Source organism: Salvelinus sp. IW2-2015, linkage group LG11, assembly GCF_002910315.2.
Source record: "Salvelinus sp. IW2-2015 linkage group LG11, ASM291031v2, whole genome shotgun sequence".
Taxonomy (NCBI): domain Eukaryota; kingdom Metazoa; phylum Chordata; class Actinopteri; order Salmoniformes; family Salmonidae; genus Salvelinus; species Salvelinus sp. IW2-2015.
In genome coordinates, this window is record NC_036851.1 from 19,182,601 (window position 1) to 19,202,586 (window position 19,986).

The 19,986-nt window shown below is 41.2% G+C and overlaps 1 protein-coding gene across 1 annotated transcript in view; it reads right to left on the minus strand.

The window, feature by feature from the left end:
• Positions 1–867: 867 nt before the first annotated feature.
• The window catches only part of LOC111969949 (synaptoporin-like), a 54,772-nt gene continuing 35,653 nt past the window's right edge, over positions 868–19,986 (minus strand). The window contains exons 3-6 of the mRNA XM_023996348.2: positions 4,976–5,103; positions 3,211–3,409; positions 2,813–3,004; positions 868–2,478 (exon numbers count right to left, since the gene is read on the minus strand). Coding sequence (XP_023852116.1) covers positions 2,221–2,478; positions 2,813–3,004; positions 3,211–3,409; positions 4,976–5,103 — 777 coding nt within the window. The 3' untranslated portion in view covers positions 868–2,220. The remainder of the gene's footprint in view (positions 2,479–2,812; positions 3,005–3,210; positions 3,410–4,975; positions 5,104–19,986) is intronic.

A 19,986-nucleotide genomic window follows, 5' to 3' on the forward strand; every position in this document is an offset into this window, starting at 1 on the left:
TAACTTTTGTCAAGTAGGAGATTATCATTCCCTTAATGTACACCTTAATTAAAGGCATCTCAAATTATATCGGGGGACGTCTTTTCTCTGTCCTCTATGTCTACATTTGTAATGATAAAGGTTTCTATTTTTCCGTTTACAGTATTTAATAACATTTGGGCTCAGAAGATGCACTCTGTTCACTCTCCAAATTCTGTCCCTAAATGTATTTTCTATTGGTGTTATTAAGCATGATACTGGAGAATGATCCAATATCAGTAAATCATGATTTTTTTTATCCAGTGAATTTTTGGGTAAAAAAATGTATTCAATTCTTGAATAGCTTTTCTTACTTCGAGAAGGAGGAATCAGTTCTCAGGTCAGATGCTCATTGGTAGATTCCCAAGTTAAACTAATTGGAGCCAGATTCCATTGCATTCCAAAGCTTGGGGACAAATGATTGCTGGACTCAACACCCAGGGATTCCTAAACACTGATCAGCTTGTTTTTTGAGACATAAAGSCACTTTTTAATCGTCTGGGTTTAGGTTTGTTTGTTAGCAGAATTCCTTCACTTTGGTGAGGGAGCAAACAAAGGTCAACAGACATAACTGCCTGACTCTCTGGGGAAACGCTGTTTCTGCTCAACCATCTGACAGACGCTCATGGGCCATGGCCCAATACTTTGGTAACCAGGCTGAGGTGTGTTTGAGGCGGCATTCTATCTGGGCAGTGAGTGGTACCTGGGACATTGGTCGGGGCAGGGTAAGGACTTAGTCAGTTTGTGCTGGAGTTAGCGCCTAACCCATTAGGGACACTGCCTGACTACCCATTGTTCCCAAAAGCTCTTTGTGCAAATGCCAGAGAAAAAGAACACACTATAAAAAAATMAATTCTGTAACATCTTTATTAGGATAATTCAAATTGCTTGTATATCATCCACACTCAGTAATCATGAACAGAATAATAATACTGGTAAGTGGTTTTCAAATTGTTCACATTATAATGTTACACGGACAGAAGYGAAGTACATACATGGACGTTTAATTATTGTATTTTTTTCATATGTATTTGTTACCTGGTTAATGCAAGCTATAATCTCTGGAGCTCAAGACASAGGTTTAATTAATTATCATCATCATCATCAATATTATCAGACATAGTCTAATTAGGCCTATTTTTATTAATTGCACAAACTTTTGAAAGTCATACAAACCTGAATTACTTTGTTTATAGAATTCAAGACAGAGAAAACATGACKGATAAAATGGAGGGGGTTCAGTAATGGTTATACAGAAAAGCTTGGCCGAGCTGACCGTTCTAATTGCAACTAGGTTCTTCTGGGCCTTTTTCACTGGGGCCTTGTGCTTAAATGGACTCAGCTAGCTCGCTCTAGGAGGTGTATGAAATGATTCTTCATTTCACAGTAGTCTGACCGCAGCTTTAAAAACTAGTCCTTTCATTTGAATCATGAGCGACCATTTGTAAACAGAGCGGGTAGAAACACTTTTCCCATTTACAATTGTTAACACTAACATCAAAAACTTCCCACAAACCAACACATAAAACCCCTTTAGAGCAAGGGCATCTTGTGTAATGAAAAGGTAACTACACTGAACATAAACCCTACATGCYGGATTACCTTGACAAAGGAGAAATGCTCACTAACAGGGATGTAAACTAATTTGTGCAGAAAATTTGAAGAGAAATAAGCTTTTTGTGCATATGGAAAATTACTGGGATATTTTATTTCTGCTCATGAAAAATMAGACCAACACTTTAAATGTTGCGTTTGTGAGGTTAAACTACTGCTGATACCTTACTGTAACTCTGAGATGAAATCCTGACGGTTTCGTAAATACAATGTGCACAAACATGCATACTAACACATAGCACAACTTCATGCACTTTGTCAACACTATGTAGGAAACTTCAAGAATTATACAATTGTATACCACATTTTTCTTCCACAATGAAAAAGACGTCCAGTTAAAATGGTCTGTGGCATAGCACCTAGCACAGAAAAAGAGAAACTATAAACAGACTCAACCCACAGGCAATACAACATTCAGGACAACACATCTAAAAACGTAACCAAAATCTAGTTTTATGTACAATACTCCAAAATACTTATGTTTAACTGTACCAATCGACAACTTACTTTTTCTGGCACCGGAATATTTCTACCTAAGAACTGCATGCCCCCCCCCCCCCCCCTCAGTGTGACAATCAGACTGCAAGGCTACATCTGATTGGAGAAGGAGGTGGGTCCACCCACAGGACTGTATTCTGATACCTGCTCCTGGTCTCCCTGGGCGCTGTAGCCTCCTGACTGGTCAAAACTGCCCTGGTTGTAGGGCTGCTGCTGGTTGAATGTCTCAGCCTGTTTTTCGGGAGGCGCTCCAGCATACCGAGCTGGTCCTCCTTTATGCCAACCAGTCTCCTTGAAGACAAACCAGATGTTTCCTGCCCACAGGACGAAGTTTAGGAAGCCAAAAACCTGGGGAGAGACAGAGGTAACACTTTATTTGGATAGTCCATCTGTAGATGCTCTAAAGACTAGTAAGATCAGTAATATTTCAACTATCTACTAACCCTAACCTTAACCCTTATCCTTACCCTAACCCTAACCTTAACCCTTATTCTAAACCTAACTGTAACCTTAGCAAGCAGTTGCTTATCAACAGATAGTTTGTTGATAGTATGACCATCTGTAGAGTATCTAGCCGGACTATCTAAATAAAGTGTGACCYAGACAGAGTATCACAGCAAAACAAACATACTATGGTTTAAAATGTGTGTTTTGGTAGTGTGCAGTTCACAGTCTGACGCACCACAGAGGTATTGAGGCCTGACCAGCGGGGTCCTTGCACTGAGCCACACTTGTTGGTCATGACCTTACAGGCAGACATGAGCTCCTGCACCTCATCTGGGTCTGTGGCCACCTTGATGTCCGACAGGGCTTTAGCCCAGGCTGAAGAACTGACCAGCCACATGAAGGAGAACACCACGGTCACTATAAAGTCCTGAGGGGGAGGGGGACATGTTACTGAATATTGTTCAAGTTACTGTTTGCACAACCAGCAGATGTCAAAGGTGCAGGGAGTACAATATACAAAATATATTGTCTGAAATATATATTGCCYCATGGAAGCACTACAAACACATAGCATACTATCTTATTCAAAATGTAAAATTGAACATGGAAAAGCYTGAAAGGTGAGCAGCTCACGATCAGAGGGCCTCGGTTGTTCTCGCGGTACTTGTTCTGGAAGAAGATGTAGACWATGGTGGCCGTGAAGGAGTAGAGGAAGGCGAACACAGCGATGGTGACAAAGAACTCAGCCGAGGAAGTGTAGTCCCCGATGAGAAAGAGCCTCTCCCTCCTCCCCCCCTCACACAGCGGAGCCTCGAAGGACACCTGGTGCAACCTTCCACAGAGAGGGGGGAACAGAGGAGTCTAAAACACCTGTAGTCACTCTTTAAATAATGGAGAAAATAAGTATGTTAAAAMTAATCAAAAGACCACTGAGGCTCTTATCTCGTGTGTCTCTGAGTGAAATATTAGCAAAGCTACCACTGACAGCATTTCAGACATCTTGTCTGGTGCTAATAAATGTGTTTGGCCTCAGTTTACACAGTGCTAAACAGATGGATCTTAATTGCCTTGACTAAATCTTCCATATGGTGTTAGAAAATACATCTGACATTGTCTCAAATATTAACCCACTAGGCTGGTGTTGAAACGTATACTTTACACGCACGCACATTCGTACGCAAATAAACAGTAACACATTGACAAAGAAGGCATTTTAATGAGGGGCAATAGTTCTGGAGATGGTGACTCCTATTCTCTTTGGATTATTTAAAATGTTAATGGCGCTGCACTGCACTCTTTTTACTGACGCTGATCTTATCGACTCGTTCAGTCCGAAGAACAAATATTGACTAATTTCATTCATTTGAGTCAGTAATGCCCAGACCGCACAGGACCCCCTACCGGCGAACGATTAACTAAAAACAAATGATTCTACAAGCCTCTCGTTCATCATAGGGGGCTTATTGGAGCAGTCATTTGTGACAGGGATTTACAAAAATGTGCTTCAAACATTTGTGATGGCTAGGCATATAAATACGATTATTTATTGATACCTTTGAAATTAGGTTAAATTGTGGCCGCAACCAGACTAGATTGTGGATAACTCTTTTTGAAATTACTTGACTGCCGCGAGGGAGATAAGCACATGACGTTTGCGAACTACAGTAGCCCCCCAATCGATTAATGAACGAGTTTGAGTTTGTTGAGCAAAGGCAGGCTGTGAAGGCTGTGTTTTGGTTCGACAAAGCTGTGTCCATCAATAACATTCATTAATCGGTGGTAGGGTTTGCGGGGAATAATAATAAAGGTATATTCTTTAAAAAAGTATGTATGTCTATATAGGTATGTGTATGTATATATGTGTATATGTATGCATACGTGTATGGATATATATATTTACCCTCAAAAATATGGGGGATTGGAAATGATGCAGACAATTACATTGGAAGCAACATTATTTCGGCAATATTAAGCTGATCCACCCCTTTAAAAAAATAAAAAAWWAAATAATAATAATAATAAAATAAAAAATAACATTCATTAATCAATTAATTACATTCATTCTTGCACCATACGATAAATTATTAGTTGTAAATATGTCTTTTTGTTCCCCTTGCTGCATTCAGCATGATCTATTTTCCTGCGCGTACATATGACAGACCGTTGGTGGTTGGAGTACATCTCTGGAACCGCTGAGCCGGAGAAYCACATAATAATCCGGCTGTAGGATTCATTGTGGCAAGCAGGTCAAACTAAAATGAATGAGTCACTCGGCAAAATGTATCATGACCCTCGAGTCAGTAAAAATAGTCCTTTAAAAAGAAAGAATCGTTCGCGAACTGCACATCACTAATTAATATTATCTGTCTGAAATGTTACTAGAGAGAGAGTTTCGTACCTAAAAGGATAGGCAAAATCGATGCCAATACTGAGGTTGCTGCTGGCCTTGTCAAGCTGGCAGTCCACACTGACCCACAGCTGTCCACTGTAGCCTCCACATGTTGCAAATGCAAAAATGGAAAAAAGCTGTTGAGAAACACAAACAAAAACCACAACATTATTGAATTGGAACTCTGTTCAGGAGTAAATTGCCTAACCATTTAATAACTAATCTGTTTAAAGTCTGAGAGGACATTACTAAAGACCCAACAAACTGAGAACTAGAAGAACCTCAGGGCTAACATGTCTTGCTGTCATTTCCTCTAAAATATATATGCATCCATCAATTCAAATCAAACTTTATTTGTCACATGCGCCGAATACATCTAGTGTAGGTAGACCTTACCGTGAAATGCTTACTTATAAGCCATTAACCAACAGTGCAGTTCATGAAGAGTTAAGAAAATATTMACCAAATAAACTAAAGTAAAAAAATATATTTAAAAAAGTTACACTATAACGTAACAATAACGAGGCTATATACAGTGGGTACTGGTACAGAGTCACAGAGTGTGTGGGGGTACATGTTAGTTGAGGTAATTTGTACATGTAGGTAGGGGTGAAGTGACTATGCATAGATAATAAACAGCAAGTAGCAGCAGAGCACAAAACAAATGAGGGGTGGGGTCAATGAATAGTCCAGTGGCCATTTGATTAATTGTTCAGCAGTCTTATGGCTTGGGGGTAGAAGCWGTTAAGGAGCCTTTTGGTCCTAGACTTGGCGCTAAGGTACCGCTTGCCGTGCGGTAGCAGAGAAAACAGTCTATAACTTGGGTGACTGGAGTCCATGACAATTTTATGTGCTTTCTTCTGACACCGCCTATTATATAGGTCCTGGATGGCAGGAAGCTTGGTCCCAGTGATGTACTGGGCCGTACACACTACCCTCTGTAGCGCCTTACGGTCAGATGCCGAGCAGTTGCCATACCAGGCGGTGATGCAACCGGTCACTATGCTCTCGATGGTGCAGCTGTAGAACTTTTTGAGGATCTGGGGACCCATGCCAAATCAGCTGTCATGTCAAAGATAAACATGAAGGCCAAGCTAGCAGCACTAATCCCTCCAAACAATTATTTTGTATTCCGGCAGGCAAAGCAGTGGTCAATTTCAATTAGGCCTCCTCCCACACACAGGTAATTCATATCCAGAACCACTATAGAAAGGGCCCACAGAGTTGGTGGAATCGCTGTTTAATTAATTGCCATTTGCGCAGCTGGGCCAGAGCGCTTTAATTAGGTCAGTCAGAAATGTCCGACAGATCTCATCTCATTAAAAGGAGGAAATCGCCCCAACTCTGTCTAATCCAGACATTCTGTGCGTCCACGAATCAACCGATTCTGTTATCTTTCATCAAAACTATCTGTAGCGATCGGGAGAGCGGGTCATCAGTTATTGTTTATAGTTATTACCGCGGAGCGCGGCTTGGAGCGCACGCTTCAAACATATTGTGTTATGTCAATGGGCAATGATCACGGCCCTATAGATCATCACAGGCCAATTATGCCATTGATATCTGGTTAAAATGTAACGAAATGACATCTACATATGAAAACAAACCTGGAAGGATGAAATATGAAATGTAATTATTATTTGGTGAATTGATAAATCCTGATATCAAACTGATTGAGATTGTAGACTGAATAATTGATAACTGATCGATTTATTTGCATTATTATTCTCATGATTATGATTTATGGTTAGGATCCTAAATGACTCAATCATGATTCATATTGAATTCCTGTTGAACTGAATTACCTAATTATGTTAATAATGAATGTTATGATTAGACTTTTGTGATTATGAATTTGATTGGATACATGTTATTCTGTTTCCTTTTGTTATGCAGCACAGACTGACTACCCAGTAAATATACCACGTGGTTAAAGGAATTCCTGCCTCAGTCTCCTCCAGTCCTCTGTCACCTGACCCGTGATCACCTGTTCACCTTCACTATTGTCAGTCTGTCTAGCCCCCCACACAGATTCCAATAATCGTTCAACAACTCTCTCTGTGGTGGACTCACCCTGCAGACTTATACAGAGGCAGTGATACGGCTATGGCTAGCAATGTCTGGAGTGCCCACCCAAGGAAGAGTGAGATAGGTTGAGAAAGACAGAGACACACAGACGGAGAATGAAACAGAGAAGAAAATATTTTCAACGTGAAGGACCTTTATAGTGTAAATTACAGGCCTGACAAAGTACAGTTGAAGACGGAAGTTTACATACACTTAGGTTGGAGTCATTAAAACTCGTTTCTCAACCACTCCACAAACTATAGTTCTGGCAAGTCGGTTAGGACATCTACTTTTTGCATGACACAAGTAATTTTTCCAACAATTGTTTACAGACAGATTATTTCACTTATCATTCACTGTCTCACAATTCCAGTGGGTCAGAAGTTTACATACACTAAGTTAACTATGCCTTTAAACCACTTGGAAAATTACAGAAAATGATGTCATGGCTTTAGAAGCTTCTGATAGGCTAATTTACATAATTTGAGTCAATTGGAGGTGTACCTGTGGATGTATTTCAAGGATTACCTTCACACTCAGTGCCTCTTTGCTTGACATCATGGAAAAATCAAAAGAAATCAGACAAGACCTCAGAAAATAAATTGTAGACCTCCACAAGTCTAGTTCATCCTTGGGAGCAATTTCAAAATACCTGAAGGTACCACGTTCATCTGTACAAACAATAAGTATAAGTAAGTATAAACTTACGCAAGTATAAACACCATGGGACCACGCAGCCGTCATACCGCTCAGGAAGGAGACATGTTCTGTCTCCTAGAGATGAACGTACTTTGGTGCGAAAATTGCAGATCAATCCCAGAACAACAGCAAAGGATCTTGTGAAGATGCTGGAGGAAACAGGTACACAAGTATCTATATCCACAGTAAAACGAGTCCTATATCGACATAACCTGAAAGGCCGCTCGGCAAGGAAGAAGCCACTGCTCCAAAACCGGCATTAAAAAAACAGACTACGGTTTGCAACTGCACATTGGGACAAATATCATACTTTTTGGAGAAATGTCCTCTGGTCTGATGAAACAAAAATAGAACTGTTTGGCCATAATGACCATTGTTATGTTTGGAGGAAAAAGAGGGAGGCTTGCAAGCCGAAGAACACCATCACAACCGTGAAGCATGGGGGTGGCAACATCATGTTGTGGGAGTGCTTTGCTGCAGGAGGGACTGGTGCACTTCACAAAATAGATGGCATCATGAGGATGGACAATTATGTGGATATATTGAAGCAACATCTCAAGACATCAGTCAGGAAGTTAAAGCTTGGTCGCAAATGGACAATGACCCCAAGCATATTTCCAAAGTTGTGGCGAAATGGCTTAAGGACAACAAAGTCAAGGTATTGGAGTGGCCATCACAAAGCCCTGACCTCAATCCTATAGAAAATCTGTGGGCAGAACTGAAAAAGCGTGTGCGAGCAAGGAGGCCTACAAATCTGATTCAGTTACACCAGCTCTGTCAGGAGGAATGGGCCAAAATTCACCCAACTTATTGTGGGAAGCTTGTGGAAGGCTACCCGAAACGTCTGACCRAAGTTAAACAATTTAAAGGCAATGCTACCAAATACTAATTGAGTGTATGTAAACTTCTGACCCACTGGGAATGTGATGAAAMAAATAAAAGCTGAAATAAATAATTCTCTCTACTATTATTCTGACATTTCACATTCTTCAAATAAAGTGGTGATCCTAACGGACCTAAAACAGGGAAATTTTACTTGGATTAAATGTCAGGAATTGCGAAAAACTGAGTTTAAATGTATTTGGCTAAGGTGTATGTAAACTTCCGACTTCAACTGTAAAACAGTCAGAGGAAATACTGTCATTAGAGAAACCAATAGTCATAATCATAGACTCAACAGGGAGAGTTAGGCAAGCATGGTCATTCTGTAGCAGTTGAGTAGGAAAGGGAAAGGGGGAAGCCTCCTCAGTTGTACAACTGAATGRATTCAACTGAAATGTGTCTTCCGCATTTAACCCAACCCTCTGAATCAGAGAGGTGCGGGGGGCTGCCTTAATCGACATCCACGTCTCCGGCGCCCAGGGAGCAGTGGGTTAACGGCCTTGCTCAGGGGCAGAATGACAGAACCTTTCGATTACTGGCCCAACGCTCTAACRAACTAGAGCGGGGCTGGACCCAGCAACCCTACAGTAACAGGGCAAGAACACTACCTACGCCATTAAGGTCCAGACCTGTTGGCTGTAGCTGTGCTGTGCCGACATGCAGATGGGCTATAATACTCCAATACACTTGTAATGTCTATGATTGGATCATTGAGGGAGATATGAGGGTCAGTACTAGAGTACCTTAAGGGAGGTGTGGGATAAATGAGGAACAATAACATTTATTATGATTTAATACACGTCCTGTCCTTAAAGCAATGCAGTGGTTTTGAGTGTGCTCCCTAATCCTAGAGCCTGGGGGATTGTCCTTCCTCTGAGGCCAGGACTAATGGGGTGTTACCAATTCTATCTGGGACTATCGGGAGGAATCACAGGCTGTGACAAATGCAGATCTGTAGTTTAATATTGCATAGGTTATCATTTCTATTGTAAAAATACAAACAAATAATTCTCTGTGGCAATGATAGGAGAAAATGCTACGGCTATAAGGAAAAAAACTGTGATTCCATGTATTCATTGTATCTGGTAAATTTCATGACGTAATGACAACGAAATGAAAGAAAGCAAAAGATACAACATCCCTTTGAGGGAACACCTCCCTGTCTATAGTTCTCCAGTGAGATGTTTCTAATACCTATGAAAACGCACATAGAAGTTCTACCTCAAGACACAGATTAGTGTTATAAGCCTGACATGGCAGCTTGGAGGTAGTTATATTAATCACAGTAGTCTACACCACTGAGCATTGAACCTCGGCTCCAAACTCTGTCTCAAACCAGGTATATGTACCCAGATACTTTTGTATAGTGTATCTGAGTGTATGTGGACACCCCTTCAAATMAGTGGATTTGGCTATTTCAGCCACACCTGTTGCTGACAGGTGTATAAAATCGAGCACACCGCCATGCAATCTCCATAGCTAAACATTGGCAGTAGACTGGGCTTATTGTAGAGCTCAGTGACTTTCAACGAGGCACCGTCATAGGATGCCACCTTTCCAACTCGTCAAATTTCGGACCTGCTAGAGCTGCCCCAGTCAACTGTAAGTGCTGTTATTGTGAAGTGGAAATGTCTAGGATCAACAACGGCTCAGCCGCGAAGTGCTAGGCCACACAAGCTCACAAAACGGACCGAATACTGAAGTACGTCTGTCCTCGGTTGCAACACTCACTACCGGAAGCAACACAACACTCCATCTGGAAGCAACGTCAGCACAAGAACTGTTCGTCTGGAGCTTCATGAAATGGGTTTCCATGGCCGAGCAGCCTCACACAAGCCTAAGATCACCATGTGCAATGCCAAGTGTCGGCTGGAGAGGTGTAAAGCTGGCTGCCATTGGACTCTGGAGCAGTGGAAACGTTCTCTGGAGTGATGAATCTGGGTTTGGCAGATGCCAGAAGAACACTCCCTGCCCGAATGCATAGTGCGAACTCTAAAGTTTGGTGGAGGAGGAATAATGGTTTGGGCTAGGTCCCTTAGTTCCAGTGAAGGGAAATCTTAACGCTACAGCATATAATGACATTCTAGACGATTCTGTGCTTCCAACTTTGTGGCAACAGTTTGGAGAAGGCCCTTTCCTGGTTCAGCATGACAATGCTCCCGTTCACAAAGCGAGGTCCATGCAGAAATGGTTTGTTGAGATCGGTGTGGAAGAACTTGACTGGCCTGCACAGAGCCCTGACCTCCACCCCATCAAATACTTTTGGGATGAATTGGAAAGCTGACAGCGAGCTAGGCCTAATCACCCAACATCAGTGCCCGACCTCACTAATGCTTGTGGCTGAATGGATGCAAGTCCCCGCAGCAATGTTCCAACATCTAGTGGAAAGCCTTCCCAGAAGAGTGGAGGCTGTTATAGCAGCAAAGAGGGGACCAACTTCATAATAATGCCCATGATTTTGGAATGAGATGTTCGACGAGCAGTTGTCCACATACTTTTAGTAATGTAGTGTATAATGATGAAATAACAGGATATATTTCTTTGTCATCACATTACAATTTACCTCCCATGAATGAACTGAATAGTACAGTATGACCCTTAGCTGCTGTGGGCCTTTAGGTCTGGTGTGGGAGGCGAGGGCTGATGTCAAAGGTCATGGGGATAGCCTGTGTGTCAAGCTCTCCACCTACAAAGATGTTAAAGAAAGTTTTTCACAATGTATAGGGAACTAGGAGGTTTTCCTGGTTTAGTGGATCAATATTATCAACAAAGGTTTTGTATACATGGGGAGAACTACATCCCAAATATCCCTTCATTCCCATTGAATTCACCCTTGCTGCCTCTCTTCTAACTGAAAAAATGTATTATCTCTTAAAGGAGGTCTGGAGGAGAACAGGGTCATGGATCAGACATACTCTCCTAAAGCTCCCCTCCAACATCACCAGACCATCTTTCTCCTGGAACCCCCAAGGGAAACAGAAAAAGAGGGCACCCACGGAACACATGTTAATTTAATCAGGCACCAACAAAACAGACATAGGATGGAAGAAATTGGAGAGAACTAGCGTATGATGGATAGCAGTGGTCCGTGGCCTATGTTCCCCAAAGAGCAATGGGCCTAATACTTGTTGGATTATACTTTGTTTTTGCCTCTGTGATTTGAAGAAATTATGTTGAACTACTTCAGTTATGCACTCCAAAGATGAATCTCACTAGTTATTTCCTTGTCTCCTCTCCTTCATACCCACTGATCTGAAACACAGGCTAGTTTCTTCATCGAAGACACAGAGTAGAGTCCCCCCAAGCGGTAAAGAGAGAAGCAGCAGTACTTCCACTACAAGTCCCTCTCAATGCATCTCAGCAGGACACACCATCTCCGCCTCTTTATCTTGGTCTCTCCAAGCCCATTTTCCATATAAAGCTATTTTCCTACAGGCTGCTCAAAACCATGATCACCATAATCAGAGCTGACACCTACTTAGCATGCAGCTCCATTCCGCCATTACAGGCAGCTGGATGGCCAGCTTGCCAAAAGGAGGAGATGGCAGTTTGGTTTCAATTCCTGGAAAGGCTGATTAAATGTCTTCTGCCATTTTCAGATTATGCAGCTTGACCTCACACACTCACCTGGGTACGAGCGTCAATATTGACTAACTGGTCTATTAACCAATTTACTGCCTGGTGGTCAGGCTGAAATTTTAAGAGGGCTTTTCAAACAGCTCATAATTTTCACAACTTCACAGTATTATTCCAACCTCATAGCGTGGAAATGCACTGAGTATACAAAACATTAAGAACACCTGCTCTTTCCATGACATAGACTGACCAGGTAAATCGAAGTGAAAGCTATGATCCCTTATTGATGGGGGGGGACGACGACTCAATATTAGGAAGGTGTTCCCAGGGGCGAAAATCTGAGATCAACCTTGGAGGGGACAATTACATTAAATTTTCTCAAGAGCAATTCCTGAGGGGGACACCAAAAGTAGTGCTGTAACACATAGCATACGTTGTTAAATGTATATTGAGGAACCATAATTCCTACAACTGGATAATTGATAGGTACAGTAGTTAACTGAAGGGTTTTCCCAACTTGTTCAAATGTTTAAATCATTATAATTCTACTACTAATAATAGTTATAGCAGTGCTCCTTACCAGTCCAGTATGTATGCAGGTATTCGTACTTACAACCAGCAATATCAAGAAAGGTCAGTAGGTGACAAATGTTACTGGTACACTTATGGGGTGGTTTTCATAAATACAATGAACATGGTGTGATCACATCTAAAGAATCTCCATTGAGAACATCACAAAGTTGGTCTCCGTATTGAATTGACCTTTAATTTGACTTTTCTTGAACATTTATATAGTCATTAAATATGTCACCTGGCCTGAGTTTACAATATCTTTGCAAGAACAAAAGCTTAAAATAAGTACAGTTCTAAAAGCAAAATAACTACTATTCAATGAAAAACCCAAATAAATCAAACAAAATATCCTTACAGGTGTCTAACTCTTCAAACAGCAGCTATGGACAAGTATGTCGCACAAAGTATGCAATTTAAATAAAATAACATGAATAATCATTTGTAAGTGTACTGAAAACTACTAAAACAAAAGAACAACTACGAATTTACACCATGGGTTCTCAAACAGGGTCCATGGACTAATTGCAAGGGTCCGTGAAATAAAAAAGTAATGAATTAGTCAGTACCACCAAGGTTTCCAGTAAGTTTCAACTATAATATAGAGGGGTGGAGGTCCCTGAGGACGCTCCAACCTTGCCTGCCTTGCCTCAAAATATGCAGGGGTTCCAGTACCCAAAAAAGTTGGAACACTGCTAATACACACTACTGAACAAAAGAACCGAGCATATGTTTGCGGGTTTCCTCAACAACACATCAGTTGGCACTTTCGCAATGCCTCGCTGTTGTCTCCGACACCCTGTATAGCCCAATAAACTCTTGGTGAGGGACATGGTCATGTAACATAACGCAGCAGACATCTCCTGTTCAGCACCAGAGACATCTTTGAGTACCATCAACAATTAATGAAAAGACAATCGGAAGAGACCTAATCTCAGCTGCAATGCCTCGGAATGACTATTGGCCATGATGTCATAATTTCATTCTGTGCTTTGGGCCTGTTGTACATTGGTGTACGCTCTGTTAACCACTTCAGTAAAATGGGATTATCCTCTTCTTGCCTAAGTTTTCAAAATCTGTATAAAATTCCCACTGTCATCCGTGTGGCTCTAAAGGCTTGTCCTGTCTTTACTACATGCGCACCGAACTAACAATTTTCATCAAGCAATGCCTTGCGTCATCCTGCTGTTTTACCCCACGCGCTGGACATAATGGACACTGATTGGATTTAGCTGGATGGCTGTGCGTGTTACAATTTACAAGTGTCGGTGGGTTCTGCAATTTTGATGTGCTGTGAATTTTTTCAATGGCTTTTCTTCCAGTTCCTAATCCTGCACTAATGAAGGCAGCATCAGCTCTTTTGGCCAAAAGATGGCTGGCGGGAAAACCTTGGCTTACATGACAAACACATACACTCCTTTCATTGATGGATATAATGTGCCAGGGGAAAAATCGCGAAACCATTCTCTCTTGAAACGTCAAACACTCTGTTGCAAGAGTTTGCGGTTCTATAAATTGTGTGTGGCTGATATGGTTTTGTGCCATCACTGATGGTAACTGGACAATGCTGTGCCACTGAGCCCCTATACTGGTCTGCTGGCAACAAGGGTGAACACTTGTCCTGCCGTGGCTGTGACACTGTCCTCTGAAGTCTCTCTCCCCGTGCTCCTTTCCCTTCACTACCCTAACTGACTCAGTCGCTCAGAAATAAATTAAGGTTTTGCCGTACTAGCTAACACCGTACCCCAAAACTACACAATGTAATCACAACAGCATACCATTGCCGTAAAACAAATCTAGTTTAGTCACCAGTTTTAAGTTGAGAGTGGCGGTATCCAGCATTTTCCAATTATGTTCCTCTATTTTACAGTCAAAAATGAGAACCCTTTTTTTCATAAATTGGTTTTGTTGGGGGGGCCAAAACCCAAAGACTCAACAAACTACCTTAGACCCCTGTCTGCCAGTCTGTTCCCTGCAGTATCTGTCCCCAGCTCTGCTGTCTCGTGTGCCATCTGTTCCTGCTCTGCCTAATGACATCATTGTGAAACATTTCATTAGCATTTACTCCCTTTCTTATGAACAATTTTATTCAACTAGTCTTTGAATATTAGGTACTAGATTCTTTATTCTTCGTTTTGGTGTACTGACAAATACTCTTGATGTCCGTCTCTTCTAAATGTTCGCCATTTTTCTACCTGGCTGGCGGCTTGCCTAGCTGCACACTCACACATTTACACAACACATGCTGCAACCTTTGTATTAAATATCTGTTTCATATTGGCTGCTTCCAACAATAGCTGAATTTGTAAAGCTAGCGGCACCAATTCCGTTCTGTGTGTTTGCTATAATCTTTGCTACCTGGTTAAATAAAGGTTAAATAAATAAAAATAAAAAAAGTTCACTAGCGCAATTTATCTTTGGCAACAGAGACCATTTATATATATTTAAGACCAATGGTAGAAGAGAGTTGTAGTCTTGTTCTGCCTGGTCAGTTTGGACTTCAGTTTTATCGCTGAACCTATATCACAGGGACCGTCGAAGCACTTACAGCCATGTGATCTTTTGAATAAACTGATGATACGCAAAGATTCCATCTTTCGGACGCGCACATAAATGGAATAGGTACTAGCTGCTGATAGTCTAATGTTTGCTTTAGTTGCGACGCTAGCCTCTATGGCCAATTCAGCTAGTTGTTGTGAACCCTGCAACATAAAAATAAATAAATAACTTGCTATGACCGTGCTATGGATTGACTGGCATTAACCTCACGTCAGTTACGTACATGTCCCTTTCGCGACGTAGTTACAAACCCTCTATTACCTTGCCAGCTAAGAACTGGCAGTGGATCAAACCATTGGAGGCAAAGGGCGGGGGGGTCGCAATCTTTTGAAACTTAAACGCGCTAATTAAGTGGTCTATAATCAGCAGCAAGTGCTTTCATTGCGTATTATTATATTATTGAAAATACATAGTTATGTTTACAGTGATATAATTGGGGGGAAACAAATCATCATTTTTTCCCAAGACTGGGGGGTCGTTCCCCCCCCGTCCCCCCTGGGATTTCCGCCTTTGTGGTGGTTTCCTATGTTTGGTTCATACTCAGTATATAATTATAAATCACAGGGAAATCATGTTTTAGACTGCACTGAGCCAGTTAAGGGAGTTTACAGCTCAGTTTGCGTTCCCTCTACTGGAAGTAATGGGTACTACTGAGCATAAACTACAGTGACACGATGGAGCCCTTCATTAACGGACAATAATTTGAAACATTTAAACTTTTAATAATCCTAATGAGGCATTTAAAATGTTACAAAAGAGAGTGAAAGTGTATGCTTGAACGTTAATGTACATAACTGAACAATCACATTCGTCATATGGCTGTACACCACGATATTAACACAGCTAATATCAGGTGATCTGTGCCACTTGTGGTGGAAATGGATATTAATGGGGGAAGTGTTTAGTAAGAGGGTAGTTGTAGTAAGTAGGTAGTTCAGTTCAAGAGGGTAGTGTAGTAAGTAGGTAGTCATATAAGTAGGTAGCTGTAGTAAATAGGTAGACCGTTCACAGTGCCAGTGTGGAAGGTGTTTCATTACAGTTTCTCAAATTGCTAAAACACTAAACCCATTGGCTTCTCAGTGCCTGACTCATTTTAGCTAATTATGCAGTCTGTTGTCGATAACCTTAACCATCTCACAGTGGTACAAACACAATCTGCAGATCTCACTTAGACTTTTTCAGCAAATCTCAAACACATTCTCATTCTCAAAACACATTCTGCACTCTAAACACATGTCATCCATACTGGTAACACACAGTGGCAACAATCAAACAAATAGAGAACACATGTCATTGATTGAACACAACACTCAAAATTGATTAATCTGTTTCAAATGATGCGACACAACCAATATAAGCCAGTTCACGAGAGCAAACAGTTGTTGAAGGTGGAAGTGAAAGTCTGAAATGGATAGAAGAAACAATGTGAGAGGACGAGGACGAGTGCGTATGCGAGGTGGTGACGAGGAGAAGAGGAGGAGGGCAAGAAAGAGAGAAGACGAAGAGGAAGACAAAGAGTGGAAATATTTGATGAAATTTCGAGCAACAGTTATAGAACATGTTCTTGTCCATGGACTGACAATGGGGAAAGGACTTAGAGTGCAACCCAATTTAGCCGATTTTCTTAGTGTCCACCTAGTAGGACATTCAGAGAGAGAAAGGTCAGTATACTACTAGAATAATATATATATGACAACAATGTACTGTACAACTAATGATGTTTCAATAGACATTTGTAAAGTTAATCACTATGTATTGTACTGCATGAATATGTTTTGTAACTAGCACAACTACTTTTTGTAGAATTGCAAGGCTGCCACATGCATGTGAAGGACAGCTATATTCACTCGGGAGCAAGAGGCCGTTATAGTTGGCATGGTCCTTCAAGATAATGCAATACGACTCAGAGAAATTCAGGAACGAGTGATACAAGACAACACACACTTCCAGGGAATCGACAGTGTGAGCATTTCCACAATTGACCGTGTCCTCCATCGTAACAGGATGCGAATGAAACAAGTATACAGAGTACCTTTTGAGCACAACTCACCAAGGGTGAAAGAACTGCGAGCTCAGTATGTGCAAGTAAGTGTACATTCAGAAACATTTACTGTAATCCAGATTGTCTACAGTACTAACACATACTATGTGAATGAAATTACTCTTCAGTACATACAATGTATGTGAATCAGAAGCCTAATTGTACTCTACAGTATAGCACTGTCTCTGTACGACTTACAAAATCCTACATACAGTATATTGTATTTCCACACAGACAATATTTGACTTGGAATCCTTTGACAGACCCCATGAGTTCATCTTTGTCGATGAAGCAGGCTTCAATCTAACAAAGAGGAGAAGGAGAGGCCGAAAAACATGATTGGACAGCGGGCCATTGTTGAAGTCCCTGGTCAACGAGGTGGCAATGTCACAATCTGTGCTGCTATCAGCAACCATGGTGTTCTACATCACCATGTTACACTCGGGCCATATAACACCCAGCACCTTCTAAGATTTATTGCCAATCTAAGAGATATTTTATTTGAGCAGCAGGTTCAAGAGCAGCAGGGTCAAGAGCTAAATGAGAATCCCATTCCCACCTATGTGATAGTGTGGGACAATGTCAGTTTCCACGAGCTGCTCAGGTAAGGGAATGGTTTCACATCAATGGGCAGTTTATGAACTTGTACGTCCCTCCATACTCTCCTTTCCTGAATCCGATTGAGGAGTTTTTCTCCTCTTGGAGATGGAAAGTGTATGATAGACAACCCTACACCAGAGTAAATATGCTGCAAGCCATGGATTTAGCCTGTGGTGATATAGATGAGGAATCATGTCAGGGCTGGATACGGCACACAAGAGGCTTCTTCCCCCGTTGCCTCAGGAGGGACAATATTGCTTGTGATGTCGACGAAGTGCTCTGGCCTGACCCAGCCCAAAGACAAGAAGAAGCACATTGATCACATGTTTACTCCTTTGATTTTTGTCCCTTTTAGTATTGTATACTGTAGTACAGTGCATTGTAGGCTGTATACTGTACAATGGACAAATTGTATGGCCCTGAACATTGTGCTTCCCATTTATTAACAGTACTGACTGCTCAATAGATTTTGACTGGTTGCAGGTTCATATCAACAAAGAACAAGAATTACAGTATCACAMAGACAAAGGACAAGTTTGTGAGATGCAGGGTACAGTACTGTAAAAATAGGGGTACAAGGAGGAGGAAGAACAAAAACCAAAATTGCAAAAAGCAGAGTAGTAATTTCTGATCAATTTTGAGCTACTATGATAGAACATGTTTTCGTTCATCAAAAGACAATGACGGAAAAATATGAATCTTTTTTTAGATTAAAAATGTACTTCTCCCTGAGAATTGTATGTTTTGAACAATGTGTTTTCTATTTTTCGGTGTATTGTTCACTGACTGCTTGAGAGTGTATATCATMTTGATCACTTTGTTTATGATTTGAGAGCAGTGTTTGATTTTGAACACAGGTAAAACTGTTTTGAGGCGAATGGTTCATTTTGCGAGAGGAGTCAGAGGTTATGTAAATAGTGCTTGAAGATGAGGTTTTGTGTTTAATGTTTTCAGGAAATGGAGCAAGGTTTCAGAAATTGTGTTTTAGCAATTGAGAAAAACTGTAATAGAGCTGTAATGTGTTCCTGGTTAGGCTGCTGGCTGAGACAGCCTTATGTCATCTCCTTATTTAATTAACTGAGCTTCATATGTGCAGTGCATGAGTGAGTGTGAGTGTGAGTGTGAGTGTGAGTGTGAGTGTGAGTGTGAGTGTGAGTGTGAGTGTGAGAGAGAGAGAGAGAGAGACCGAATCATAATTCTCATGATCATGTAAAATAAAAAATCCTAATTTCATTCTCCATGACACACGCCTGTCCTGCATAAATCAAAGATCGATAAAGGTAAAGAAATCTCCATCTGACCATCCCATAGTCCTGCTCTCTGTCCTCTCCAAGGCAGTACAGTGGCTCCATATGTGTGCTAGCTGCTGTGGAGCATTTTTTATTCTCCCTAAGGTGGCATTGCAACAGAGGAGCACATACGGTGTCCAGCAGTGAGCAYAGCAGGATGCTAGGCTAGGAGAGGGCATTCTAAAGCACGTCTACAATGTACTGTATCAGTCTCTCCGTTCTCTTTACACCCCATTTACCAAGGTATACTGGAAGTCTCTTCTCATTGTCTAATCTCAAGCACAGAGAAGCACAGCAGGATGGCAGAAACAAATACATTCAGTGCTTTAAGTACTGTGATATGGCATTTACCGCTAACATCACACTGTTTTGGTTGAGAGGGATCAGGGGCTTATGAAAAGCAAACAAGCACACACACACACAACCCACGGTGCACAGATGTCAGTTCAACGTCTAGTTTTGATTTACATTTGGTTGAGTTGTCAACTAACGTTTTTTTATTTAATGTGAAATCAACAAAAAGTGTCACCATGTCATTGGATTTAGGTGAAAAATTAGGTGAAAAAAATCCAATCAGTTTTCCATGTTGATTCAACATCATCACATGCCATTTTTTTGGTCGAAATGATGAGGAAACAATATTAATTCCGTTTTTGCCCAGTGGGAGTGTTGGGTAGTAACAGGTTACATGTAACGGGGATTACGTAATCTGATTACAAAAAAATAACTGTAATCAA